Source organism: Dendrobates tinctorius, unplaced genomic scaffold (assembly GCF_039654945.1).
Source record: "Dendrobates tinctorius isolate UK_male_01 unplaced genomic scaffold, ASM3965494v1 ptg000378l, whole genome shotgun sequence".
NCBI lineage: Eukaryota > Metazoa > Chordata > Amphibia > Anura > Dendrobatidae > Dendrobates > Dendrobates tinctorius.
The window spans coordinates 402989-424581 of NW_027362044.1; the positions used below are offsets into that span (position 1 = coordinate 402989).

A 21593-nucleotide genomic window follows, 5' to 3' on the forward strand; every position below is an offset into this window, starting at 1 on the left:
CTGTCACGCAAACAGCACAGGATCGCATGTTTGGGGGATATGAAGGACCTAAACGAGCAGGCTTTCCAGTTCATAAAAGCATAGCGGACATGATCTCCCAGGAATGGGAATACCCTGAGAAACGCTATTCAGCCCCTTCAGAGCTCCGTCATAGATCTCCTCTGGAAGGAGAGGAGTTTAAATGGGACATTCCGAAGGTCGATGTCTAGGTTGTAAAGACGGTTCTACCTTTTGATGATGCGTCTCAGCTTAGAGACCCAATGGACCGTAAAGCTGAAAGCCTCCTGAGGAAAACATGGGAAACCTCTGCGGCCACCTTAAAATCAGGAATTGCGTCCACTTGTGTCTCTAGGTCCCCCTTTCAATGGATTGAGGAGCTAGAGAACCATATTTTGCATGGTACCTCAAGGAGTGACCTCCTTAACTCACGCCCTATCTTGCAGAGAGCTATGGGCTTCCTGGCAGATGCATCAATGGAGATGATCCGTACATCTGCCAGACGTGCCCTCTGGCTTAAGACGTGGAGCGGAGACATTACATCCAAAGTTAAACTATGCTCTTTACCTTTTAAAGGTGAACATGTCTTCGGCCCTGCCTTAGAAGAAATTCTGGAAAAGTCACTGACAAAAAGGTGCTGACAAAAAGGTGCTTCCATAGCAGAGAACCACAAGAAAACGTCTTTTTCGAGCCCCCCAGAATCAGTCATCCCAACCACGAGGGAAGGGTAAGACGGGAAGATGCAGCTACGCTAAAGGGAGAGGCAGGAACATCCTGGTCCCCCAGCAGCAACAGCAGTCCCAAGAAAAACAATGACTCGATCCCGGTGGGGGGGAAGGCTGTCGAGTTTCTTTCCTGCTTGGCAGTTGTTTTCCGACCGCCCCTGGGTCCTCAGTGTGATCAGAGAGGGCCTACTGCTAGAACTCGAATCCTATCCCCCGCAGGGTATAAGAGTCACCTCCCTACCATCTTGGGAGACCCCAGCTCTAAATTCCGGCATTCTGCAGCTTCTACAGTCAAATGCCATCTCTCGGGTCCCTGTGAAGGAGCAAGATAAGAGGGCATTATTCCAGATTGTTCCTAGTAAGAAAGCCCACAGGGGAGTCGAGAATAATAATAAACCTAAAAGGCCTCAACCGACACATTGCATACCACAAATTCAAAATGGAGTCGGTAAAGACCGCCATTCCTCTAATAGGGAAGTCTTACTTTCTGGTAACTATAGATCTGACCGATGCCTATTTCCACATTCCCATCCATCCTTCTCACAGAAAGTATCTGAGGTTCGCGGGCCACCAGGGTCCAGAAATAAGACACTTTCAATACAACGTGCTTCCATTTGGGATATCATCTGCTCCTCGAGTATTCTCCTGGATTATGACGGCGGCTGTGTCCCACATCAGAAGCCAGGGCATATGTATCGTACCCTACCTCGACGAACTATTAATAATAGGAGCCTCCTACCGAACTCTGGAACTGCAGGTGACTCAGACCCTGAGTATTCTCCAGTCGTTAGGATGGATCCCGAACATAAAGAAATCACAGATCCAACCCTCCCAGGAGGTGAAATTCTTAGGAATCCTACTGGATTCAAAAAAACAAATGTCCTTCCTCCCGGAGGAGCACCAGAGATCCATAATATCAAGGATCTCAGAGTTCAGGGAACAGAGATCCCCGACCCTCAGGTCAGCTATGTCCATACTAGGGTCTATGACCTCCTGTATCCAGTCGGTACCTTGTGCACAGGCCCACTCCAGAATGCCCCAGTCCCATATCTTAAACTGGAATCGAGATCACACCTGTCTGAACAAAAAGGTCCAGACCCCAGGGGGGTAGTGAGAGCCTCGCTGGCATGGTGGATGGACCACAAGAACCTGTGCAGGGGAATCAACTGGTCTCAGACTCCTTTAGTCACGGTAACAACAGACGCCAGCAAAAAAGGCTGGGGAGCTGTAGTGTCTCGTCACCCATTCCAGGGGTTATGGAGCCAGAAAGTGAGCGCAATGTCCTCATACTTCAGAGAGCTGAAGGTGGTGGAAGAAGCTCTACTGGCAGCAAGACACCTGGTCCGGGGCCAGCACATCAGTCTACTCAGACAATATAACAACAGTGGCCCATCTCGGGCACCAGGGGGGTACGAGATCCAGCAGCCTGGAGGGCCTCTCAAACCGAATATTTTCCTGGGCCGAAAGGCACCTCCGTTCTTTGACTGCAATTCACCTGAAGGGTACCGCCAATCTTCAGGCAGATTTTCTAAGCAGAAGATGTATCCAGCCTAGCGAGTGGACCCTGAGCAAAATAATCTTTCAGAAACTGGTCGACAGGTGGGGCCTCCCGGAGGTGGACCTATTAGCCTCAGGAGAGAATGCTCAAGTGGAAAACTACTTTTCACTGAACCCCAGGGACAGGTCCCTGGGAGTGGATGCCTTCGCCCACAGGTGGAGGTTCCATCTAGCTTTCGCCTTCCCACCAGTCCCAATCCTTGCCGCAACCCTGAAGAAGATTCGGGACGATCAAACCCCAACCATCCTAGTAGCTCCGTTATGGCCAAAGAGGAGCTGGTACTCTCTGATCACGGAGCTGGTGGTAGACGGACCATTCATCCTACCCATGGAAGACGACCTTCTCTCGCAAGGCCCCCTACATCACCACCCAAACCTTCGGGGAATGAGGTTGGCGGCCTGGCTACTGAAGCCCAGATTCTGAGGACCAGGGGCTTATCAGAGGCGGTAATAAAGACCCTCCAGAAATCCCGAAAACCGGTCACTATCGCTATATATATATAATAAAATATGGAAGAGGTTCTCTTCGTGGTGCCTACCAGACTTGCCTGACCCAGAGAAGCCTAACCTTTCTCGTATCCTGGATTTCTTGCAGTGGGGGCTAGAACTAGGTCTAAAACCTACCATATTGAAAGTACAGGTGTCAGCATTAAGTTCTATGTTCGACTGTGACTTGGCCAACCACAGGTGAATAAGAAGATTCATGACATCAGCCACTGGACTTCAGCCAAAGAAGCTAATAGCGGTCCCAACATGGGACTTGAATGTGGTGCTTACGGGACTCCCTCAATCTCCCTTTGAGCCCTTGTCATCCTGCACTTCTCAGCTCCTCACCTGTAAAGTGGCCTTCCTTGTAGCAATAACTTCAGCAAGGCGAGTAGGAGAGCTCCAGGCGCTCTGTTAGGGAACCTTACCTAACTGTTAGAGATGATTCCATAGTCCTCTCTCTTGACCCATCTTTTCTGCCGAAGGTAGTGTCCGACTTCCATAGGTCACAAAATATAATCCTTCCGTCATTTTGGCAGAACCCAGCAAACCCCAAAGAGGAGGTGTTTCATACGCTGGATGTAAGACGTATAGTTCTCCACTACCTGGAGCGTACCAAACCCTATAGAGTCGACCACAACCTATTTATCCATACCTCTGGCCCAAACAGAGGGAAGAAGGTGGCGAAGAACACCATTGCCAATTGGATTAGATAGGCTATCTCTGGCGCTTACCTGACGCAAAACATCACTTCCCCTGCCGGAATCAAGGCGCATTCAACTCGATCTACCTCTACGTCATGGGCTGAGAGGGCAGGCGCATCTTCAGAGCAGATTTGCAGGGCAGCAACTTGGTCCTCCTTACATACCTTTACTAGACATTATAGATTAGACCTTGTATCCAACAGGGATCTGGTCTTTGGCCGAAAAGTTCTTCAGGCCGTTGTCCCCCCCTAGTGCAGTATAGGTTGTTATGCCTCCTATGCTGTCGTGGAAGGTTGCTAGAGAAAATAGAATAAGACTTACCGGTAATTCGGTTTCTAGAAACCTTCCACGACACCACTATTTCCCTCCCTGTATTCTTGGACAAATTCTGAGAATCTTAAAGGTAACCGGTGCTATGGTAATCAGTTGTAAGTCACTGGTGAGAGGGAGGGACCTTTTAACCTCTCGTGCTTCCTGTCCCCCCATTAGGGCGTGGAGACGACCTCCTCCTATGCTGTCATGGAAGGTTTCTAGAAACCGAATTACCGGTAAGTCTAATTCTATTTTTTTTTTTTTTTTTCCAGATCTCTACAGAGAGTTTCAGATTCTGAAGCAAGAAAGGCTGAGCGGAGCAGTGGTTAACGAGGTTAGTGTTGAGCCTCCATGCTGACATTTGTAGTCCGCCACATTCATGTGATCAGTGTGATCTGCACTAACCCTGATAATGTTTGGGAGGGGGTAGAGGTGGACTACATGTGACTGAGAAATTAATAAAGTGGGGCGAAGAGTAAATTCTCATACACTGATGGTGAGAAATAGAGGTATGTGTATCAGTCAATCAGTCAGCTGCACCAAGGGGGGCACAAGACCCACATCAATATTAGTCTATGGACATTACAGAAGAGCCCGCTGCACACCTGGCCTGTGGCTCACGGCGTGGGAGACACCTCGCCACCCCGCTGCCATGGCGCTCAGGACCCTGCCTCACCCCCCTGTTATCATGGCACCTGAAGCCCCCACCTTAATCGTTGTCATGGGATCGGGAGCCCTCCCCACGGCACCTCTCCTGCTCTCGAGTTTTATAAGTCCAACAACTGATCCAGAGGAAGCAAAACCCCCCTGGGGCTGACACTAATAGTTCCACGTCGGGGGGGGGAAAATTCCTTCCCAACTCCATGCATGGCGATCAGAAGAGTTCCCAGAATGTAATACCCATAACTATATTTTTCAAGAAAGGCGTCCATGTAGTGAATCAACCATTACATCGTTTTGTGGCAGAGAGTTCCATAGTCTCACTGCTCTTACAGTAAAGAGTCTGCTCTGTAATTATGATTGAACCTTCTTTCCTGTCGCACTGTCTGTACGTAAATGGGGAAAGGGGCCCTGAAGCAACCCTAGGACTGGAACCTTAACTATCCCTGCTCCACAGGTGCCTCTAAAGGTGAGGTTTAGGCCACCAGCCTTGCTGTTCACCTGTTAAACACTAAGCTGTTTCCTCCTCTGCCCCAGGAGGCCTGGGACATAAATGCTAGTGTATAAACAGGTAAGACAAACAGGGAAAACAAAAAGCCACTGACCTACAAAACTCTAAGCAAAGGTAGAGGGGAATATAGGGTGGGAATGTGCAAACAAATGGGCAGGGCTGTGGAGTCGGTAAGCCAAACCTGCGACTCCGACTCCTCAATTTCCCTTACACCGACTCCGACTCCAACTCCGACTCCGACTCCCACACATATTGCTTATATTTAAGTGAAAAATTTATTGTAGTACAATGTGAACCTCAGACATTTAATCATTTTTATGATCCAATAATCAAGATATTTAGATAGAACAGAATATATATTGGTGTACTACCCGGTTTTCATTCTTTTTGGTACAGATACGATATGGATAAATGGATAGAGCAGATTTCTAATCTGCTTTTGCTATTGAAAACATTATCTATGAGCTGAAAAACCTTTCAGGTGATGCGGTTTTTTAAAAAGATGATCAGCTTTTGCAGCTGAAAAACGTATCCTCAAAAAACACAGGAAAAACGCTGTGTGTGAATGTAGCCTTAGATCAGGAATAGAACAGCCATTTATAGGACATTTCATAACTTTCCCAAACTCCTATGAAAAAATATTCAGCACATCCTGCATTGAATTACTGTACCCAATTTATTATATATTTTAGGAGTCGGAGTCGGTCCATTTTATACCGACTCCAACTCCGACTCCACCAAAATGAGCACCGACTCCGACTCCACGACTCCGACTCCACAGCCCTGCAAATGGGAACAGGACAATGAGGAAAGCATACACCCAAAAACAGCATGCAACAATTTCCAGCAGCAACAACTATCTCCAACTCAGCACAGCTATCACTGGCAAGGAAGAGAAGGTCTGGCCAAATCTTATAGGGAGAGGAAATGACCAGGTCAGGAACAGCGGATGAAGCTGCAAGTTTCTAACCAGCATAGAAAGGGTCGATAACCTCTACAGCACCAAAGGAAACAAACAGGCTAAATGGAAGACCGGCGATTCACAATATGTAGTGATTTTCTAACCCAGAACTTCCCAGGAGGACGTTACACACTTGTGACAGTACCCCCCCCTCCCCCCCCCCCTTCTAAGAGGGGCCACATGATCCTCGGTGCCGGGTTTATCTGGATTGGCCAAATGGAGGGATTGTATCAACCTGCCGGAATTCACCTCGGAGGCACCCACATCCTCTCCTCCGGATCATACCCCTTCCAATGTTCTATGCAGGGCTGTGGAGTTAGTAAGCCAAACCTCCTACTCCGACTCCTCAATTTCAATGACAACGACTCTGACTCCCTCATACGTGGCTCATGTTTAAGTGATAAATGTACTGTAGTAAAATGGTAACATCAGGCTTTTAATCATTATTATGATACAATTATCAAGCCATTTAGATAGAACATGAAATACATTTATTGGAATACGACTTTAGAACAAAAAAACTTTTGCATATTTAGTTATACACTCTGCAGTAAGTGGGGAAAAAACAGTTTTCAACAAAAACGTACTGAATAACATTTGTGCAGTCTATGAATTTGTTCTGAGAAATAGTATCGCCTCCATCAGACCCTCCCTCATAGATGACCTCAAATCTGACCTAATTATTTTAAGGCCAGAGAACAACTTCTCTACACTAACTTGTGCTGGTGGTAAAGCAGTGACCACATGGGCAACATCTCTAACAATGTCAGGGTGTGAAGGAATTGCCTCGTGCAGTCAGTTTTGATGAACGATTGAACTCTTCTACTTTGAGAGCAAGTGAAACATTTTGCTGAAATATGGTCAATCTGCTGCTATAGGAGACGGAGTGGAATCTTTTTCCCTGTGGCAACTCTTTGCCGGCTCCATGTCGTCCAAATACTTTTCAAAATCAAACTCCTCATCTGATGAGGTTGAAGAAACAGCAGCATCAGCACTGGCAGGACCCGAGTCCTCTTGTGCCTGGCAGTCCTCCTGTAGGCCACTCTTTCTAACTGCTACCTCAGTCAGAGCTTCTTTTCCTTTAGTAAGCTGTTGATCATCCTGCAATATACAATGACTCGGGTCCACATAAACAGCTGCCAGAAGAATTTTCTTTTCTTTTTTTTTTGAAACATCATTTTTATTGATTTTGTAATGAAGTTGCATATTACAAGTAATAAACGTTGCATTGAATTGTAAGGCTGTGTTCACACACAGCGTTTTTTTCGCGGGTTTTTCCCGCGGATTTGCCAAAAAATCCGCAGGAAAAACGCGAAAAATAAGCTTCCCATTCATTTCTATACATTTTCCACTTTTTGTGTACATTGATGCGTTTTTTACCGCGAAAAAAATGCATCGCGGTAAACGCAGCATGCTCATTAATTGCGTGGAAAAAAGCATAAAAACCACGCAAAAATCACGGTAAAAACGCATCGCTAGGTGGTCGCTAGTGAGCTGCCACACAGGCAGATCTCACCAGCGACATCGCAGGGGTCGGGGGTCGCTACTTACCTGTCAGACACGGCGATCCTGCGTCCTCCCGCCCGGCTCCACGCGTCGCTCGTCGGCGCCACAGGAAGCGGCCGACGAGGAATGGTCCAGCAGCTTCTCGCGCGATCAGCGATAACCAGCGGGGGAGCCGGTCGTAGGTATCACATGCAGCGATATCGCTAGCAATATCGCTGCAACGTCACAAAATCGGTGACTTTACAGCGATATTGCTAGCGATATCGCAGTGTGTAACGGGGGCTTAAGGGGGACAGCGGGCACCCCTACCTCGTTCCCTTTTTCAGCTCGAAGGCATCTGAGAAGAAACCCCGGCGTGTATACCCTTGCTTTGGGATTTTGATATAGTACCGCCAAAAACTGTGTAAACGGACCTACCAGATTTATTTTATCCAACACTTGACCCAGCCATGGCCACCTCACATTATCAAACGCTTTTTCTGCGTCCAGTGTGACCATAGCTGGATCCTCTCCCTTATCCAGATGCTTCCCTCTAATCTTGTTTAGCAGTAACATGGTTTTCCTTATATTAGTAACGGCTAATCTTCCCTTCACAAAACCTGTTTGTTGCTTTGATATCAATCTAGGCAGTATCCTAGCCAGCCTGTCTGCCATTATCTTTGAGAGAAGTTTAACAACTTGATTTATTAATGATATCGGTCTATGTTGTGAGTTCATTTTTCCCTTCACCATTGAGGTCTGATGAACTCCCTCCTCTGGTGAAGGAAGATAGTGAGACTGATTACCAAACACCTGGGCAGCTAGATGATGACTGGGTGGCTGGAATTGAGGACTGGATATAAGGCTGCCGACGCCCTTCTTCCTGGCTGGTGATTTTCCTACTGGATTCTTGGAGACCAGTCTGATTCCTGCATCTCAAAGCTAAGTTTTTCTGCTCTGCTTTGTACACTTCAGTTTTGTTTTTGTTTTGCCTTGTTTTTTGGGAGTTCTGCCATCCCCGGCCGGGGGTGAGCTGAATTCCATTTTTGTCTCTGATCTGTTGATCTTTTGCTCTGTCTTCAGAATATACCTGAGTGCTGATATAGTCTTTTGAAGCCTAGCGACTTCAGGCCCTGTTTTTCCTATCAGTCGGTTGGCTCATTTTGATAGGGTTTTTGCGGATGGCAGACAGCAGCTTTCCTATCCTGTCCTATGTAGTTAGCTTGGGCCCCATCATTTGCTCAACCTATCTTTCTATCTGTGTTAGTGTTTTCATCTTGCTTCACCGTCATTATATGTTGGGGGCTGCCTATTTCTTTGGGGTCTGCTCTGGGGCAGTTTAGTTTTTCCCCTTTCTGTCTTTAGGCTATATAGTTCTCCGACTGTGATCGAGGGGTCTAGGGCACCGTAGGAACCCCCCACGGCTACTGCTAGTTGTTGTGGATAGGTTCAGGGGTCTGCAATCCGATAGCTGCCAACCTCTCTGGTTTTTCTGGACTTAGCTTGTATTTTGTTTTTTCCTCCTTCGGTGACTCATCATAACAGGTCTATATCCCGAAGGGTCTTCCAAATCCTTCCCTCCTTTCGGGAGAAGCTTTATGTAGGCCGTATTCATCCCTTCTGACATAGCATCCCCTTGCAAAATGTGATTATGTACCGTATTTTTCGGACCATAAGACGCACTTTTTTCCCCCCAAATTTTGGGGGAAAGTGGGGGGTGCGTCTTATGGTTGCAATATACTCACCTCCGGGGCTCTGCGGTGCGGTGGTGGCAGTGGGCGGGGCTCTGCGGGGCGGGGGTGGCGGCAGGCTGTGCTCCGGTGCAGGGGCGGCGGCTCCGCCGGCATTTCCTCCAAGCCCGGAGGCCCCCGCACATCACATCCCCTGCTGATCTGAACCCGCGCATGCGCCGTCCCCGGACCGGCGGCCTTCTAACCGGCGTCCATGTTCCCGGAGGCCACCGCAACATGGTGGCGGCCAGCAGGGGATGTGCGGGGGGGCCTCCGGGCTTGGAGGAAATGCCGGCGGAGCCGCCGCCCCTGCACCGGAGCACAGCCCGCCGCCACCCCTGCCCTGCAGAGGTGCCCCAGCCTCAGGACAGCTGCCCCAGCCCCACACAGCTGCCCCAGCCTCAGGACAGCTGCCTCAGGACAGCTGCCCCAGCCCCACACAGCTGCCTCAGGACAGCTGCCCCAGCCTCAGGACAGCTGCCCTTGCCCCAGCACAACCAACCTGCCCCAGCACAGAGCCGCCACCGCACGAGCCTGGACCACTGAATGACCCCTGTGACTACTCCTCCACCTGTGCCGGATCCCTTCCCAGGTAAGCGGAGTTCGGACTGTAAGACGGACCCCCATTTGACACATTATTTTTTTCCCTATTTTCCTTCTGAAAATTGGGGTGCGTATTATGGTCCGGTGCGTCTTATAGTCCGAAAAATGCGGTAAATCTTTAAGCGTGGGAACTATTTTCTCACTCAGCGCCTTATAAAATGAACCATTAAAGCCATCGGGCCCTGGAGCCTTATTGGCCCCAGTCCTTTTATTGCCATACTAATTTCTTCCTCCGTGATGCAGCCATTTAAATCCTGTAATTCCTCCTCCATCAGTTTAGGGATATCAACTCTTCCCAGCCATGTCTCCCCCGCTACACTTTGATGATCCTCATCCTTGTATAACCTAGCATAGAATTTGCCCTGCACTCTGTTTATATCTTTGGGATTAGTCGGTCGTTGTCCTTTTTTATCTTTAATTGCCATTATAGATGTACCCACATATCTTCCCCTAGCCAAATTAGCCAGTGTTCTCCCTGCTTTGTCACCATACCTATTTCATTCTACCTCCCAGTGATTCCTATATAATTGCTCACTTTTTTCCACCCATTCTTCAAAATTGTTTTTGGCCCGCATCCATTTATCTTTATCCTCATCCAGTAGTGAGTTCTTAAACTTTGTATAGCTGCTCCTAACTTCGCTGCTTGCTGCTAAGTACTGCTCTTTTATTCGTTTTTTTATTCTCTGCATGTAAGCCATGATGTTTCCCCTTATCACCACCTTCACTGTTTCCCAATATAGTCTCAGGTTAGGTTTGTGCTCCTCATTATACATTGCAAACTCTGTCCACCATTCCCCCATCCGTTTCACAAAATCTTGCTCTTTTGTCTTGTTTTCTGGAAATCGCCATAGTCCGTCCCTTTCTGATGTGTGTCAGCTAAGTCTAGAGATATGACTATGATCAGATATCACCATGTCCTCAATATTGACATCACACATTTTGTGTAGTATCTTATCTGACACAAAGAACATGTCTATTCTCGACCATGTCTTGTGTGCATTAGAGTAATGTGAAAATTACCGATCCATAGGGTGTGACGTTCTCCACGCCTCTTTCAGCTGCCAATTCGATGTCATATCTTCCAAATAACCTTTTTCCCCCTATATCTCTTCCCTTCTCCTGGATTTAATCTTATTAAGCTCCTTTCCTGTCCTCTTCCTCATTAGTCTCCTCCTGTGATTATGTTACCACTATCAGCCAGTAGTTTGTTCCTTAAGGACATAAAACATTTCTTTTGATTTATGTTCGGGGCGTATATATTGTACGGTGTAATACTTTCCTTATTTATCTCTTATTTCAAACGGATTACCCTTCCCTCCTGGTGCATTTTTACGGATGAAACTCTGTGTGCCAATGCTTTATGTATCAGTATTACGACTCCTGCTTTTCTGTCTACCGAGCTAGAACCTTGAACTTCTCCCACCCATAATTTCTTCATTCTGGAAAAGTCTAAGTGTGTCTCCTGAAGCAAGGCTATATCTGCTTTCAATCTTTTCAGGTGGCAAAGTATCATCATCCTTTTATGTGGTGAGCGCAACCCTTTTATATTCCATGTTATTAATCTAACCATTATTAATTGCACAATGGTTTCTTCTGCGAGGACGTGTGAAGCTTCTCCCTCTCAGGTATGGACTGCCAGTCAATGCCATCTGTCAGTAATAAAATAGTACAATAGCAGTGGGCTCATGAACTTAACTTCCCTCCCTCCCTTCCCCCCCCCTCTTCTCATCTCACTTTCTCTCCATACATCAACCTCTTTGTTGACTCCTCTTTTTTCCGCCATTATCCAAACCAAAAGAGAAGCAATTTCCCGCCCGCCTATTATCCCATATTTATCATGTTGTACCTATTTTATATCCATTCTCTCTCAGCACTGACCCTCATGTAACCCTGAAACTCTGAAATCTTAGATCAACATCTATTCCCCTTAATTTATCATATCAATTTCCTAACATTTTAATATTCACAACCATATTATCTTAAAGTCCTTCTCCATCTCTCCTTTTTGATGTCAGAAATACTTTACTCCCACCCCCTTCATCCCCCCAAGCAATATCTCCCAATGTGAACCTAGCATTTGTATGATACTTCCCCCTGGAAGATATCTGAATTTAACACAAAATACTCCCCTCAACATTCAATGAAGATCTTGTCTTCTACCTAGTATACACATCACATCTGGTCGTCATTATCCCAACTTCATATATGTCTTTTTGTTGTGAAAACCTCACAATGTCCATAAACCTGGAAGTCACAAATTCGCCATCAGCCAGTATGATCAACTTGCAGAACAATTAAATCAGCACCCCAAATTCTCCATTCAGTCCAATAGAACCTGTGAAAAGAAAGGAGATATGGGGGGGGGGAGAAATAGAGGGGGGGGGATCTCTCCACCAGCTGTCCTGTAGTTTTCCTTGAACATACATAGTTCCGTCTGATTGACCCGGTTGGGTGAATATACCTGTGAATTTGTACGTTTTGTACACCACCATGTGGTTCACAGATGATATCCCTTATTACTGTACGTCTTCCTATTTTAGGTGATTGGGAGTGTACGTAGTCTTTCTGTAGCTCAACCTGGACCACAAAAATGTCTCCCTTCCATCTTCATATTATCATGTGAGGTATTCCAGTCATACTTTTCACTTATGCTGACCCCAGGATATATCTTGACACAATCTCATAAGCATTTGATCATTTAGTAATTCTGTCTTGGTTGGTTCTTCCTGAACGCCCTTGTCATTGGGGTTCTTTGTTCCTTAGCCATTGTCTCTCTTTCATTATCTCCTTCCAAATGCAAATCCGACCTCAGGCCATATGGATAGGGTCTCCCCTTCTCGTCCTCAGCATCTCCCCCTGTCTCCTCTCCGCCAGATGAAGGTTGCTGCTGGGACATAATTTTCATGGCCTCCTTGGGATCTGTAAATGACCTCATCACACCATCTCTTGTCCTAAAACGCAGCGTTGCTGGGTAGATTAGCTGGAATCTGATGTTGCGTTTAAACAGCAGAGTGCATGCTTCGCTGAATGCCCTTCTTCTCCGTGTCTCCGTGTCACCTCTGTTGAATAGTCTCCCAATAAAAGGACTTTATGTCCCTGAATTATCAGTGGTCGCCTTCTTCCTTTATAAGCCCTGAGTATTTATTCCTTATCTTTAAAGTTCAAGTACTTTGCCACTGCCTGGCGTGGTCTCTGAGCTTCCTTGTTGTTCTGCTTATTCCTGCCCCTCTCAGCCTCGGAGGCCTCTCTAGGGGGCCTATCCTGTGTGCACCTCCACTCTGCAGTTATAGGACAGTCCCAGTTCTTCTGACAATTCCACCTCATAGATATCATTTAGCTGCTGTGTGTTTATTGTCTCTGGGAGGCCTATCATTTTCAGATTGCTTCTGCGGGACCTATTCTCCAGATCCTCTAGTTTATCCACAGTGTAGGAGGCTTGTTTCTTTAAGTCACTGACTTGTTTTTCTAGCTGAATAACTTTGTCCTCCGCCTCAGAAATTCTCTGCTTGCTTCCTGCAGTTTCTGCTCCTGATGAGTCATCTTGCTTTGCAGCTCTTTAGTGGTAGATTGGATCATGTCAGCCACTGCCTGCTTAAAGTCTTCAGCAAGGTATGATGTCATTTCTTTTGCTAGCTGTTTAAAGTTTAATGAGCCATGAGCATGTAGCTGCACTTCCAATGTGCCTCTTGCCTCCACTGTCTCCCCCTGTCTGAAATGTCCTTCTTTCTCTGGGGCTTCCTCCTCCCGTTCTATCTCCTCGTGCTTGCCCTGTTTGTGCCTTTGCTCCTTCCCTGCACCTCTCGTGACAAACCGAACCATGTTGCGGACGGTCCCGGATGGTCTCACGATTATCCCAGTTCCTTTTGTGAGTCAGGGCTCTGTGTAAATGCAGAGTATTTGCGGCGGTCAGCAGGAGCTCCCACACATATGTCTGCACATGGCGGCGCCAGAACAGGAAGTCCAGAATTTTATTTTCTATTAGCAGTGTCTCTTCCATTTCATTGAAGCAGTAATGCCATCTGTGATTAATCCTCCTCTTTGGGACAGGCAAAACCACAAGTTCTAGAAGGATCAACTTTATTCTCATTTGCACAAGGAAAGACTAGAAGCAATGGGATGAAACTGAATGGGAGGAGACACAGATTAGATATTAGAAAAAACTTTTTGACAGAGTGATCAATGAGTGGAACAGGCTGCCACGAGAAGTGGTGAGTTCTCCTTCAATGGAAGTCTTCAAACAGAGGCTGGACAGACATCTGACTGGGATGATTTAGCGAATCCTGCTTTGAGCAGGGGGTTGGACCAGATGGCCCAGGAGGTCCCTTCCAACTCTACGATTCTATGATTCTATGATTCCACTCCTTTATAAAAATGCCAGGAGTTAAATCCTCAGCTTGTAACTTTTTAGTCACCGTAAATGGGTGATGACGCAATTCCTTCAATTCAGCCACCTGTGTCCATTGACCTTTGTTACGTGTTACAGAACCACTCGGCACCCAGAATATGTTGTGCAGTTATATGCATGTATAATAGGTTCTATGTGAGATGCATGTCCCTAATGCATCAGTTCACAGGCTGCGCCCCTGGGCAGAGGGTACACAGTCGCACTCAAAATTGAATGTCACTTGCATCAGAGTCATTAAAGGAATTATTATGATTTTTATTAATTTTTTTTTTTCAATAAATCAAGAAAAGTGAAAAAAACACCGCAAACAGAGATCAGATTCCAAACATGAGTATTACACGGTTACGTTTCGACCTATGCCTAGGTCTTTCTCAAACCATACTCAATAGGAGTGTCAAGGTATATGGAAAGAGGACAATTTTTCAGAGTCCCAAAGTAAGGGCTGTGGCAAGAGAGCGGCTCTTGCCACAGCCCTTACTTTGGGACTCTGAAAAATTGCGGTGTTTTTTCACTTTTCTTGATTTAGTGAGAAAAAAAAAAAAAATTAATAAAAATCATAATTCCTTTAATGACTCTGATGCAAGTGACATTCAATTTTGAGTGCGACTGTCTACCCGTTGACTTTTACCTGTGGTATATCCACGTTCAGTCAGCACCTCCTCCTACAGCACGAGTGCGCGTCTTTATTTTTTCTACCTGGGCAGAGGGGACACTATGTTCTCCTTTTGTCCGCCCTCCCCCCACCTTTGTAATTCCCACAGTAAACATCGGAAGGCTCCGGCCACCTGCGGCTCTTGTAATGTATGTCTGGCCTGCCGCTTTTCTATTGGCCGGCCCTCTGTATCTGTGTGATATGTTCTGTGTCCTGTGAGTAAAGTGTTGTCAGACTGGAAATACATGGAGAAGCAGTGATCCTTTATATGCGCCCATGAACCAAGGAATTCCAGCCAGCGTCATTCATTCAGACTCCAACCAACGCAGAGCGGACCTCCGAAAACACGGGGTGTTACTGAAAGAGGTACCCCAGCTTGGTAGACCCCGTTACACTGGTGGCAGCGGCGGGATATGATACCCCTTATACAGGAGGAAAGGAATGATTGGAAGAGGACTCCATTAAAAGATCTGGTGGAAGCCCTAGGGTTGATCGCCAGCAACAAAACAAAAGCTGATTTGATAGCAGCCATCATGGAACACGACAGTGCAGCGCCCCCCAATGTGAACGTGGAGGAGACCGAATTCCAGAGGGAGGTAAAGAACAGATTGGCGTTCTATGGCCCAAACCCTGCGGTAGAGATCATACGAGAGGTGATGGCTGATGTGCGTACTGATCTGAAGGAAAAGATGGCCGAGCGGACCAGGATAGAGCTAGCCAAGATGGAGATGTCAGAGCGGAGAGAGGAGAGTCAGCGAGCAGGGGGAGCTCTGGCCTTCGACCAGGTACCTTCAACAGTAAGCCACAAAAAAATCCAGTATAATGCCTTCCGACAGTTGGGGGAGGCAGAGGAAGACATTGATGGCTTTCTGTAGGACTTTGAGCGGCAGTGTGCCCTTCATCAAGTGAAGCCGGAGGAACGGGTTCAGATTCTGGCCAGCAAGCTGACAGGCCGGGCAGCGCACGCCTATCGCACGGTACCTGATGAGGACTGTATGGACTATGAGCGGATCAAAGAAGTGATCTTGGCCCGATATGCGCTGACACCAGAGGCATACCGCCAAAAGTTCCGCGGACTTATAAAACGCGTAACCGATACCCACGCTGAATGGGCCTGTAAATTACGGCGGTCACTGCTACAGTGGGTACAAGGGAGCCGAGCAACCACTAAGGAGGACGTCCTCCAGCTCTTCCTGTTAGAACGATTCTTTAATGGACTAACCCCCGAGACACAGGAATGGCGTCGGGACAGGCGGCCAACGACTCTTGAACATCGTGATGCCAGGAGGCCGCAGTTGTCCGGATCAAAGATGGTCACTAAGGGCCCGCCCATGGACCTGGAGGGCCCCAAACCACCGAAGATTGTAGGGGGACCAGCTAGAAACCCGGCCTACCAAAGTCCCCCTGGGGCGCGATCCCACACCTGCCGTCAGCTGGGCCACCTGCAAAGACAATGTCCCAACTGGACTCAGCATACCCAGTGGCCAAAGGCGGGAACAGCTACCTTCAGCTGGGCTGCTGTACACTGCTACCAAGGCGAAGCTGACCCGGCATTGGGGGCTGCGACTAACCAAGGGGTGGAAGAGATGGAGGAAGTGCTAAATGAAGTAGACCCCGTGCAGGCAGCCCGGGCAGATAATCGACAACAGCATCGACAGGTCGTGTGGGTTAATGGGAAACGTATGCAGGGACTAAGATTCCAGAGCAACTTTGACCCTTGTGAAGCCTCATCTCGTCCGGGACCAAGAGAAGACGGACCGGACAGTGGCAGTCCGTGTAGCAGGGGGAGCCATACATCGACTGCCCACTGCCAAGATGCACCTGAACTGGGGAGTCGGGGATGGCCTTGTTGAGGTCGGCTTGATGGAGAATTTGCCTGCAGACGTGTTGCTGGGAAATGACTTGGGGCCCATGTTGTCTGCATTCTCGGTGGCTCCTCTGGCTGAGACATATCCTGTGACCACCCGGAGACAAGCTCGAGCTGCGGAGGCGGAATCACACTCAGAGGAGGCCCAGGTAAGACATCCCAGCCCTACACGTATTCCCATAGCCAGACACATTTCTTGGGCCACCCCAGGTGAATTTAAGAGGGAGTTACTTGAGGATCCTTCATTAGAGGGATATCGTGGGAAAGCACAGGAGGGGTACTGGAAGGGGAACAGTTTGTATGGAAGCAGGGACTCCTCTACCGGATCACAGAGCAGCACCACACAGGGACGAGCGCCACTATAAAACAGCTGGTCGTTCCCAAGAAGTATAGGCAGGAGCTACTGCGAATCTCTCATGACATACCCTTAGCCGGGCACTTCGGCGTCAGTCGCACCAGGCATCGTCTGACACAAAACTTCTTTTGGCCGGGGGTAACCTATGATGTTCGTCAGTACTGCCAGACCTGTGACAGTTGCCAGTGCATTGGCAAGAGGGGGGATCGATGCAAGGCCAAATTACGCCCCCTCCCCATTGTGGAGGAACCATTTAGCCGAGTAGCGGTCGATCTGATAGGGCCGTTAGCCAAACCCAGTCCGTCAGGGAAAAAGTATATATTGACAGTGGTAGATTATGCCACACGGTATCCAGAGGCGGTTGCGTTACCTAACATATTGGCAGAGACCGTGGCGGCCGCCCTGCTCCAGGTGTTCTCACGGGTTGGATTTCCCCGGGAAATTATCTCGGACCAGGGTACCCAGTTTACAGCAGAGGTGACCAACCAACTGTGGAAGCTGTGCGGTGTAAAGTCCATTAGAAGCGCCCCGTACCACCCGCAAACTAATGGGTTGTGTGAACACTTTAACGGGACATTAAAACAGCTCATTGGGACTTCTACCAGGACATACAGGGACTGGGAGAAATTCTTGCCACACCTCCTGTTTGCCTGTCGGGAGGTGCCCTAAGAATCCACGGGGTTCTCCCAGTTCGAGCTGGTATACGGGAGACAGGTAAGGGGACCCCTAGACTTAGTGCTGGAACACTGGGAAGGGCCTCATAGAAGGGGTACCTATTGCACCCTATGTGCTGGAATTCCGGGACCGCCTACAGGAGCTGACTCAGGCTGTACGTGAGAACATGCAGGCGACCCAGCGCGACAGCGCATATAGTACGATCGGAGGGCCAGAGAGCGCACTTTGGAAATAAGACAGAAGGTCCTGGTGTTAGAGCCCACTAAGCAGAATAAGTTTCAAGCTGCATGGCAGGGGCCCTACCAGGTAGTGGGGAAAATAGCCGACACAACCTATAATGTCGCCGATTGTGATGACCCCAGGGTTATCCGCATGTTCCACGTGAATATGCTGAAGCCCTACCGGGAGCTCCCTGAAGAGGTAGTGGCCATCTGTGCACCTGAAGTAGAGGATTTAGCCGGACTTCCCTTGCCGGATGTCTTAGGGGAAAGGACTCAGTCTAAAACATGGGACCAGGTACACTTGGGTGAAGACCTAGGCCCCCGGGAGAGACAGCAGGCGGAGGAGTTGTTGAGGCAGCGACAGAGGATGTTTTCGGGGAGACCAGGGTACACTCGCCTGGCACAACACAAGGTTGAGACCCAGGATCAGACCCCCCCTGCGACAAAACCCCTTCCGCGTCCCTGAGTCTTTACGAGAGAGGATGCGACAAGAGATACAAGAGATGCTGCGTTTAGAGGTCATTGAAGAGTCAGTCCCTGGGCGTCCCCCGTAGTGTTAGTGCCCAAAAAGGATGGGACTACACGGTGTTGTGTAGACTATCGTAAGCTCAATGAGAAAAGTGACGGATGCATACCCCATGCCGCGTGTGGATGAGTTGTTAGACTGGCTGGCAGGAGCAAAGTATTTCACCACCATACCTTGGATCTAATCCTTATAAACAGGGAGGAAATGGTTGAGGAGGTAAAAGTGTCTGGGACCCTAGGAGGTAGCGACCATGCTATTTTAGAATTTTGGATAACTAGAGGCGGAAGACCTGTGAAGACTCAGACGTCAAGATTAGATTTCAGAAAGGCAGATTTTAAGGGATTCAGAAAGAGAATTGGAGGGATCCAATGGCTGGATATCCTTAAGGACAAAAATGTCCAGGAAGGATGGGAAATCTTGAAAAATGAAATTCTCAAAGCACAGTTGTTAACAATTCCGAAAAGAGGGAAGAATAGGAAGCATTTAAGGAAACCAGGATGGATGAACACAGAACTTAAGCACATGCTAAAAAGGAAGAAAAAAATGTTTATAAAATGGAAAGAGGGAGGCATATCTAAAGAAGAATATAATGCTGTCTGCAGAACCTGCAGGGCACAAATCAGATTATCTAAAGCTGAAAATGAATTGAGGCTTGCAAGAGATGTCAAAAGCAAAAATAAAGGATTTTGGGGATATATCAAAAGTAAAAGAAAAGTCAAAGATGCTATAGGATTTTTACAGGATGAAAATGATGAAATGGTAAGACAGGATGTTGAGAAGGCTGAACTTTTAAATTCCTGTTTTGCATCTGTTTTCTCTCAGAAAGGAAATGTAACATCAACTGTTATTCACTGTCCTATTAAGGGAATAGAAGAATCCAGGATATCTATAAACAGACAGTGAGGAAACACTTAGCTAACCTAAATGAATTCAAGTCTCCAGGTCCAGATGCATTACACCCCAGAGTACTGAAGGAGATAGCAGAAGAAATTTTTGAACCCCTCTCCATAATCTTTGAAAATTCTTGGAGAACAGGAGAAGTGCCAGAAGACTGGAGAAGAGCAAATGTTGTTCCTATCTTCAAAAAGGGGAAGAAGGTGGACCCAGGCAACTATAGGCCGGTGAGTCTGACTTCTATACCAGGAAAGATCTTTGAACAAATTATTAAACAACATGTATGTCAATACCTGGATAAGAATGAAGTGATTAAACAGAGTCAGCATGGGTTTGTAACTAATAAGTCATGTCAGACTAACTTAATTTCCTTCTATGATGGAATCACTGATTGGGTGGATCAAGGAAATGCTGTAGATATAGTATATCTTGACTTCAGCAAAGCATTTGACAAAGTCTCTCATACAATCCTTATTGAAAAAATGACTAAGTATGGAATGGACAAGGCAACTGTTAGGTGGATTCATAACTGGCTGAGGCTGGTTTCACATTAGCGCTTTTTAAGCGCATGCACGGCCGGGGGTAGCTCCGCCCCCGAGCCGGCTCTCTGCCCGGCGTGCCCGCCCCTTGCTTGTAGCGCCGCCTCCTAGCGGACAGCGGCGCCTGCGATCGGCGCACCCTATCTTTAGCATAAGGTGCGCAGATCGTGCGCAGGCCGTGCGCTAGTTGCGCTTTGACCTGCGCTGCGCACTTTTGACGGTGCGCCGTGCGCGCCAAAATCCGAACAGTTCGATTTTGGCGCGCACGGCGCACCGTCAAAAGTGCGCAGCGCAGGTCAAAGCGCAACTAGCGCACGGCCTGCGCACGATCTGCGCACCCTATGCTAAAGATAGGGTGCGCCGATCGCAGGCGCCGCTGTCCGCTAGGAGGCGGCGCTACAAGCAAGGGGCGGGCACGCCGGGCAGAGAGCCGGCTCGGGGGCGGAGCTACCCCCGGCCGTGCGTGCGCTTAAAAAGCGCTAATGTGAAACCAGCCTTAGCGATCGGACCCAAAGAGTGGTCGTAAATGGCTTCACATCCAGTTGGAAGAATGTCTCAAGTGGGGTACCACAGGGCTCTGTCCTGGGCCCTGTATTGTTCAACATCTTTATCAACGATTTAGATGAAGGAATTGAGGGTAAACTGATTAAATTTGCTGATGACACAAAGCTAGGAGGGATAGCTAATACTAGAGAAGAGAGAGAGAGGATTCAAAAAGATTTAAATAAACTGGAGAAGTGGGCAGCAACTAATAGAATGGTTTTTAACAGGGAGAAATGCAAAGTACTACATCTGGGCAATAAAAATGAAAAAAGCATATATAGAATGGGAGGAATAGGGCTAAGTGACAGCACATGTGAAAAAGACTTGGGTATACTAATAGATCACAGACTGAATATGAGTCAACAGTGTGATGCAGCAGCAAAAAAGGCAAATGCAATTCTAGGATGTATTAACAGAAGCATACAGTCTAGATCACGTGAAGTCATTATTTCCCTCTACTCCTCTTTGGTCAGACCTCATCTGGAATATTGTGTCCAGTTTTGGGCACCACATTTTAAAAAAGACATCAACAAACTGGAGCAAGTTCAGAAAAGAGCGACCAGAATGGTGACCGGTCTGCAAACCCTGTCTTATGAGGAAAGGTTACAGGATTTGGGAATGTTTAGTTTGCAAAAGAGAAGACTGAGAGGAGACTTAATAGCTGTCTACAAATATCTAAAGGGTTGTCACATTGTAGAAGGATCAACTTTATTCTCATTTGCACAAGGAAAGACTAGAAGCAATGGGATGAAACTGAATGGGAGGAGACACAGATTAGATATTAGAAAAAACTTTTTGACAGAGTGATCAATGAGTGGAACAGGCTGCCACGAGAAGTGGTGAGTTCTCCTTCAATGGAAGTCTTCAAACAGAGGCTGGACAGACATCTGACTGGGATGATTTAGCGAATCCTGCTTTGAGCAGGGGGTTGGACCAGATGGCCCAGGAGGTCCCTTCCAACTCTACGATTCTATGATCTATGCAAAGGCTACTGGCAGATTCCCCTTAGTCCTGACGCTATTCCCAAGTCGGCATTTGTCACCCCGTTCGGCTTATTCCAGTTTTGAGTTATGCCATTCGGGATGAAGAATGCCCCGGCGACCTGCCAAAGACTGGCTTACCGGCTTCTGGATGGTCTCCAGGACTATGCTTGTGCCTACCTGGACGACATCGCCATCTACAGTG

At 47.7% G+C, this 21593-nt stretch overlaps 1 protein-coding gene across 5 annotated transcripts in view; it reads left to right on the plus strand.

Moving 5' to 3' along the window:
- Positions 1-21593, plus strand: part of RECQL4 (RecQ like helicase 4) — a 268983-nt gene that overhangs the window by 15974 nt on the left and 231416 nt on the right. For 4 of the 5 annotated variants that reach the window (XM_073563098.1, XM_073563093.1, XM_073563095.1 and 1 more), the window contains exon 4: positions 4054-4115. The exons of the other annotated variant lie outside the window; for it this stretch is intronic. In XM_073563098.1, the coding sequence (XP_073419199.1) occupies positions 4054-4115 (62 nt within the window). The remainder of the gene's footprint in view (positions 1-4053; positions 4116-21593) is intronic. 5 annotated transcript variants of the gene reach the window in all.